The 7,500-nt window shown below is 37.9% G+C and overlaps 2 protein-coding genes and 1 long non-coding RNA gene across 8 annotated transcripts in view; 1 reads left to right on the forward strand and 2 right to left on the reverse strand.

Moving 5' to 3' along the window:
* LOC137992971 (uncharacterized) overlaps positions 1-1,359 on the reverse strand; it is a 12,542-nt gene extending 11,183 nt beyond the window's left edge. Inside the window, exons 1-5 of one of the 2 annotated variants that reach the window (XM_068838616.1) lie at positions 1,220-1,359; positions 810-922; positions 512-548; positions 204-272; positions 18-133 (exon numbers count right to left, since the gene is read on the reverse strand). In XM_068838616.1, coding sequence (XP_068694717.1) covers positions 18-133; positions 204-272; positions 512-548; positions 810-922; positions 1,220-1,264 — 380 coding nt within the window. In that variant the 5' untranslated portion in view covers positions 1,265-1,359. Of the gene's footprint in view, positions 1-17; positions 134-203; positions 273-511; positions 552-809; positions 923-1,219 lie in introns of both variants that reach the window. The other variant, XM_068838609.1, reaches the window with a different exon arrangement.
* LOC137993015 (uncharacterized) overlaps positions 1-3,576 on the forward strand; it is a 39,474-nt gene extending 35,898 nt beyond the window's left edge. For all 4 annotated transcript variants that reach the window (XR_011121788.1, XR_011121796.1, XR_011121794.1 and 1 more), the window contains one exon: positions 1,230-3,576. This is a non-coding gene — a long non-coding RNA (uncharacterized lncRNA). The remainder of the gene's footprint in view (positions 1-1,229) is intronic.
* LOC137993000 (uncharacterized) overlaps positions 2,917-7,500 on the reverse strand; it is a 6,268-nt gene continuing 1,684 nt past the window's right edge. For both annotated transcript variants that reach the window (XM_068838656.1, XM_068838648.1), the window contains exons 4-10: positions 7,364-7,420; positions 7,169-7,287; positions 6,435-6,468; positions 6,049-6,111; positions 5,426-5,535; positions 4,362-4,398; positions 2,917-4,009 (exon numbers count right to left, since the gene is read on the reverse strand). In XM_068838656.1, coding sequence (XP_068694757.1) covers positions 3,998-4,009; positions 4,362-4,398; positions 5,426-5,535; positions 6,049-6,111; positions 6,435-6,468; positions 7,169-7,287; positions 7,364-7,420 — 432 coding nt within the window. In that variant the 3' untranslated portion in view covers positions 2,917-3,997. The remainder of the gene's footprint in view (positions 4,010-4,361; positions 4,399-5,425; positions 5,536-6,048; positions 6,112-6,434; positions 6,469-7,168; positions 7,288-7,363; positions 7,421-7,500) is intronic.

The following is a 7,500-nucleotide window of genomic DNA, read 5'->3' on the forward strand; positions in this document are numbered from 1 at the left end:
TAAAGTAAGTGAAATACCTTCCTTGCACTGCCACAGGTGCTCCCTTCATTTTATTGAATAAGGAGTAAGTCCAAAGAAAGCTGAATTCTTTTACAAGTAATTGTATTCCTTCCCTCTCCTCCAGAGATTCTTGCTGCGAAGCGAAAAATGACAATGTTATTGGGCTGAGGATTACCAATAGGACATTGAAAATATGTGTTCACCTGCAGTTGACCTTTGATTCTTCTAAGCAGTGTCAAAGCGGCTTCCAATTCAGGTTCCCCTGGATTTTCCTGGATAGAAACAAAGTAGCATGAATATTAGAGTAGGCACATTCATAAACGCTTTTTTATGTAAAATAAAGAAGAAAAAGTTGATTACGTTTTTAAGTACGATGTGCAAGTCCTTAAAGCGTAAAATCCAATTTACACTGGAATACACACGTCATTTCCTTTCCATAATATGGTCTAATCGTACAATCGTAAACTAATTTGTATAACTTGATGGGATAACTTTTACGTTGATTACATACCCAAACTGGCTCCTTTAATCGTTCGTCCACTGTGGAACTTCTTAAAACGAAAACAGCAAATAGATAAGAGCACTTGACTACTTGTAGTTTCCTTTGCACTCATTACACATGGATGTTAAATATATATTTTATTAAATTATTTCGGGAAGATCTCTTTGCAATAAATGAATGTGTTCCGAGGTACGAAAAATAGTGTACAGTTAATCAATCCTCATTTACACTTCACTTACGTTTTGTTTGTCGTATTAACTGAGTATGAGTGAAGTCAGGAAATATTAAAAAAAACAGTGTTAAATACTTAAAAGCTTGCGTCCCCATTTGTTGCTCGTCCGTCGCACAAATCACGTTGAAGAAGTCTATCAGTGAACGTTGCAGCTCGTGTAAACATTGAAGGTCTTCATTACAATGGTTCTAAAGATCAAAACATGCTGTAATAAATAATCGGGTCAGGGTTCCGTGAGCATGAAGCGAGCCATTGATGTGAAACAAGCAAACAGTGTATCGAAAAGTGCACGTCAATTTTGCACAACCGTGCTTTTAAGTTTTAAGTTTAAATAATATGAACAAGAACTTACTTCGACAGTTCCTTTAAATATTGACCGGCGTCGATTAAGTATTAGGAAATGAAAAATAAATCTCATTCACCAGAATAAGTGGTTTCAAAGCCATGGAAATGTACATAAAAGAAACGTTAACATAACGTTTTACCTGTTTACAGGGATTTTTAGCTGTGAAAGATTCGTCGCTTCCCATATTCCAGATGTTGTGACTCCTTATCCAAAACAACTGTCTCCGTTAACTTGTCACGGTAAGTTATCGCGATAAGGGACGAAGTACTTCGGAGGAGGCGTGTTGAGGGAGGAAGCGAATTGGAATCTGGGAAGGAGGGAACATTCCTTTCCAGATGGCGTTTATCGAATGCTGGGCATCAAGCCAAACTGTTCCACTGAAATTCAGTGGCAGCGCATGGAGTGTAGTGGTACGCTGTATCTTTTGAAGCATTTCGACATCCTGGTTATGAACAATTAAGAACAATATCCATGATGTATGTTACCACTCTTCCCTCCTGTAATGTATGAGGAAACGAGACATCTGTCCTTCACTCAGTAGCCAAGTTCCTTTTTCTCTGTTCAGGGTCGCTACTGGAACTCCAAACCATAAAATCATCGATAAATCTGTTACTTGTGCCCACATTTCTCATTGTCGTTAGAAATCAGGTCTCAATTTAACAAAAAATGACTCTACTTTGGCTTCGCGGAAGCTATTTGTAACTTGACAAGGGGTGATATGATCTGTGAGACTTTATGTCGCAAACTGTCATGTGATTGCTATTTAGTATATCAATTGACACTAATCCACTCAACCACTTGTCAAAACATCCTGTCTTGTTTCGTGAGCATATTTTGGATACAAACAATTCAAACAATTGCCCATTCGAGTGCAATGACCTGTTTAAACCATTTTTGTTTGTCAGTGTCGGCGCTATATCAACTAAATAATGGAATATATTATAGCGTGTTTTCTCTTCTAATTTCTGTCTTTTGTCCTTGAATCCAAGCATCCAAATAAAGTCGAAGCGTAATAACAGAGCAGGACCTCGTCAAAGTTATAAGTTCTCGTCGGGAGCTCATTAACGGGAGCCTCTATCTCCAATAATTCCTTGGCAGAGGCAATTCTTTCCTGAGTAAATTTATTTTTAGGAACAGGTTTTTCCCGCGAAAAGTAACATTTCCCTTAACGCTTAGAATCACTCGCCTCTCATTGATTAGTACCGGTAGAAAGCTCTGAAGCCAATGAAACTGCGCTGGGTCGTCCAGTGCTATTACAACTGGTTAATATGAATGCAATGCGACTAAACCGAGCCCTACGCTGGATGTGGCTAATGCATAAGGGGTCATTCATCGAGATTAAAGATCCTTTTTTTTATTATTACTTCAATTTCCAATTTATGCAATTGCTGAAGTGGGGATTATTCTCTCTCGCCATCCAAATCGCTACACGAGGCTCCCTTCTAGTTCTCTTGATTAACGGTGCGTGGTTTTGTTTACGACCCAGACCGATTACATCTTACGTGCTCGTAAAGATTACTGCAGTTTGCCGCGGTTCACCATTTTCAAATGGCATAGCAAAGGCATAATTTTCTGCTCATTTACTTTGAGACCCTGACAGTTGGTCGAATTATGATTCGAATCTACGACCACTGGCATAAGTCTATAGCCTTCTCGACTGAGCCAGCCCGGTTAGCGGTTGTACCGATGCACCTTTACACAACAAGACAAAACCTCTTCAATATATATTTGCTATCCATTTGAAAAAAATATTGAACTCTAGATGTAATTTTGCCAAGTTTCCTTGTTCGCAAAACACGTCTTTGTATTATTTAATTATAGGATATGAGAAAAAACTAAATAGATGATCCGTTTATTTCATTTGAACTCACATTCTTCATACAAATTATTAATTATTCTCTTTTTATTAAAACTTTTAGTCGTTATATTGTAAATAAATAGTTTTGCTAAATTACAAAATAATATATTACATTCCATTATCATACCCTGAAAAATCCCCTGAAAATTTTAAAGGTAAACTGGACTGTTTCATTTGAGTATAAATGCCTAAAATATTTTCCTTTTTTACAACTTCTTATTCCCTCTAGTTAGATTCAGTTATGAAGGTGAGATTTTGGATAAGCCGACGGTCAGTACAGAGAAACGTGTAGACGAAGGGAGATGGGAGAGTCAACAAATCTGTATCCGAACTTTAATATCGTCACTTGGTCAAATGGGTCGAAAGCATGCCGGACAAATTTTGCTTGAAAAGGTGAACGAATTCCTTCATGAATGGAACGAATCTACAAATGCCAAGAGAATGTAAGGTGACAGAGGGAATCCCTGTGCCCCATGATAATTATTTTACACCTATTCTTAGATAGCTCCAACGCTGCAAAGGTTATTTTTATCTGTTGTTTCCATGACCAAGTGACCCACCTTCACACTAACTGACCAATAAGCTGTCGTCCTTCAAACAACCACGCCTCATGAGCTAATAATAGCTATCAAATAATTTTCACAGGAATATATGGCCCAGTATGGGAGATTCGCTCTCTTATCGGCTCGTATAATTATCTTTCAAATTCCCATGTATAATGTGCCAACTAGGGTTGCATCCACAACAAATAGTCACAATACATTTTGGGGTCGTGTCTTACCTCATTGAATGGGCTTCAGGATTGGCCAAAAGAACAATAGAACGAACAAAGATAACAATGGATTTAGAACAGAAAACAATAGGAAGTACTACACTATACAGCCAATTAAATATAGTGTTCAACGAGAGGTACGACACTACCCCCTACCCACAATTCGCACTTGTTAACAATAAAAGGGCAATGGTTCCAACCAATATGATTGTCGTTAAGGTGTTCGATACGTTTGTTAGACACTCGAGAAACGAATTCCATTATGGTAACTTCTTCCATTTGACAGCTCATCTCAGCATCTGCAAAATGAGTATTTTCCGTATTACTTTTCAGACTTTTCATTCTTTTTTTCAGATTGGAAATGTAACTTTTTCCATAAAAATTATATTTTATCAAGTGAAGTGAAAGTGAGTTTGCATTATTACCAGGTTTGTTCTCAAAATAGTGGTGAGTGTACATGTAAGTGAAGATTTGATGAAGAGGTCGCCCTTTTGAAGCAGAAATACTGCACAGAAAGCCTTTTTAATGAACGGCTCTGCCTTACTTGTTTGTTACAGATGTTTGAAATTCAAGTCATGGTAAACCCATGTGGAAAATGATTCCTATGGACAGGTATTGAAGGTATTCAGGATTGCCTTAATTTACCCTTACCCAATCAAATTCTTCCAGGTCTTTTTCGTCATCATAGCTGTGTTAAAATATAAACAACGGATGCTCCCATTAGAACTTATTTAAAATATTTATTACTTGAAAATAACTCGACTGGTATTCTTGGTCACTTTGTCTGTTTTCTATTGCCCAACAGTAAATACGTGGCTCTTGGAACAAAAGTAGGAACAGTCAACTGAGTTCAAATCAGAATGATAGAAGCACATGGGTGGAAGGAAGGTGTATGGAGAAATTGATGAATGAATTGGAACGGAAAGGGAAATATATAGAGGTTGATGAGGGGGGAAGATGGCTATAAAGGAAAGAGCGGAGGGTAGGAGGGGAAGAGTTGGATGAAGGAAGCAACTACTAAGAAACTTTAAATGAATGGTTGGGGAGGATAATTTGGAGTGATGGAACTATGAATGAGTGGATTAGAAGGGTACAAGGGGAACCGATGGAGGGAAGCTCGAATGGATGGGCAGGGAAAGGGAGAGAAAAATGAGCGGGGGAGGAGAGATAAATGGGACTATGAAGAAGCTAGTGTGGAGGAAAGAGGGTGGGGGTGGGGGTGGGGGTGGGGGTGGAGGTGGAGGTGGAGGTAGGGAAGAAGAAGGCAAAGTGTGGAAAAAGGGAGGCAGGTGGAGGAAGAAATTATGAGCTCTAATAAAGGGAAGGAGCTGGTAGGGAGGGAGGGGGGAGACTGCATGCCGACAAAGGGAGGAAAGAAGTGAGTGGCAAAGTAATAAATACAGATGGAAAAAGGGAGAGATAAATAAAGGAAGGAAATGCAAGAGGAAGGGATTGAGCTACGATGGGTTCGATAGAGAGGGAAATGAGGGAAGGGATGGAGGGGTAGAGCCATGACGAAACATGGAGGGAAAAGTGTGACGAAAATGATAAAGGAACGGTGGAAAGAAAGAACTAGAAAGGAATGTGTTGGTCCGAAAGGGCAAGATACAATGGAGGCTGGAAGAGAACTAAATTGTTTGCCACATTTCTGTGTTTCGAGGATAGAATAGATTACAATTTACTTGTGCCTTTCCACGAGTTGTAATATACATTACCTCGTGTGTCGAGCATGTATCCTTGAACGCCCAGTTGAATGCTTCAGATAAACTAATATGCTATTCAGGCGTTGAATCACCACATTTTCCTCACTGCAAGGACCGTTTGGCTTTAAGACAACGAGAGTTAAAACGTCAGTACTTGCTTTGCTTTAAATCAATTTTAATACACTAAACAATTCAGAGGGGCACTTTTTTTGTCCATGGGACCTGAAAACGGTTGCGGTAAACAGTTAGGACATTTAGGAGTTTAAATCCACCGAAACGTTATTTGGGATGTTAGAGGTTTTCAGTTTGGAAACACAACAAATTAATCTGAGCAAGGCAAAAATGTAAATTTCCATGTTCTGAGCTGAGAGTTATAGTCTGAAGCCATACAGTTACATTAATTTCTCAATGTAAATTAATAAATTAGCTATTAATAACATGAATTAATGTCTACAACAATGGTAAAAATTTTGTCGTGAAATTTGTTCCAGAAAGTGGTCGCATTAGTTGACCGAATGAAAGGAAATGCCTTGAGGATAAATTAGCCTAACAACCCAACAGTTCCTCAAAGGAAACAAAACAACCTCAAAACAAGTATGAAAACTTAGGATACCACAGTTCATAGTCGTTCTTACCTTGAGCAATCTCATCTGCTTTTCAAGATAATATGCAACAACCCTGCAATCGTTTATGATTTCCTGTGCAAAATTGGTTAAATAGACTTATCAAATGTTACATTGGACATGCAGTTAAGTTACAATTATATTTATTTTCATTTCAATGAAAATATTTGGGATTCGACTGGAAGACCTAAAACGAGAAGGAACCAGACGCAAAACAGTCACATGGTCACTACAATCAATGAAATTCTTATGGCTGGAAGAATCTTTATTGTTGTAGTATCAGAAAATTTGATTATGTGAAATTTTATTAAGCCACATTGTAAAGTGTGAAGTATCAATGCTCTTGCAATTAAAATAAACACAATTTAACGTTGCATCAGTGATAACTTATCACTCACCGAACAATCTTCAGATTCTTGGCCGTGATAAGGCCTAAATAAATAGAAGTACAAATCAAACAATCGTTTCTTTATCCAAGTAACGTTCTCGGAGCTAAAAAAAGCTCGTTCAAAATATGTTACATGCATCTGAAAGGCGTAAGAATTAATGTGAGGCAACTAAAATTACATGCAATCGTACTCTCATTATATACATAATTAAACTATTTTCACAAAAAGAAGACTTCGTGACATATATGCTGACAAATTCAGTCACCATATATATTGATATACTTAACTTTTTCTCCTAAGTGTCTTAACAGCTTTCTTGTCTTAAATCGGTTTTCATTGCAAGTGAGTTCCATGTGTTTGCTGCCTTGTAAGTATACGAGTTCCTCATCCACCTAAGATTGAACTACTTGAACTACAGTGAATAAAATTATACTTGAGGCCAAGTCAGTAAAAGCCGGGATTTTTGAAGTAATTCAAGTGACTGACAATTTTTTCTGTGGTCTTTCGTATTCATTAGAATTACTTTCTCATCTAAATGTTAGCCCTATAAAATTCAGAAGGGTAATTTTCTGATTTCGTATTCTATTATGTCACATCATGTGAGGTCCAAGTTGGTGTTTAAGTCTACTTGTTCAGGTGCGTTTATACCCTGAAAGGTGGAGACTTGCAAACTAAACGTTTTATAAATATCGCTGTCAGTTTTTTTCAGCTAAGGATACATTCAGGTATGCTAAGTGAAATACCTTGATTGCACAGACACTCGTACTTCCTCAGGTCTTTTGAACAAGAAATACAACCAGATGAACCTGAACACTTCGAGCAGTAGCTGGAAGAAACTTTCCTTTCCATGCAAGGGCTCATGCTGGAAACCAACAAGTCATACATTATATGAGGGACCGAGATTGAGGCTGGCAAAACAACTTTCTGATAATACTTACTTGTAGTCGAGCTTTGAATTGACTGAAAACAGTGAAAGTAGATTGCCCTGGATTTTTCTGGAACACAGGAAACACAGCTGGTCAACGATGTTTACACAGTAATAAACTTTGCACAGCAGTAACACGCTTTCATTTTA

This window comes from Montipora foliosa, chromosome 1 (assembly GCF_036669935.1).
Source record: "Montipora foliosa isolate CH-2021 chromosome 1, ASM3666993v2, whole genome shotgun sequence".
Classification (NCBI taxonomy): domain Eukaryota; kingdom Metazoa; phylum Cnidaria; class Anthozoa; order Scleractinia; family Acroporidae; genus Montipora; species Montipora foliosa.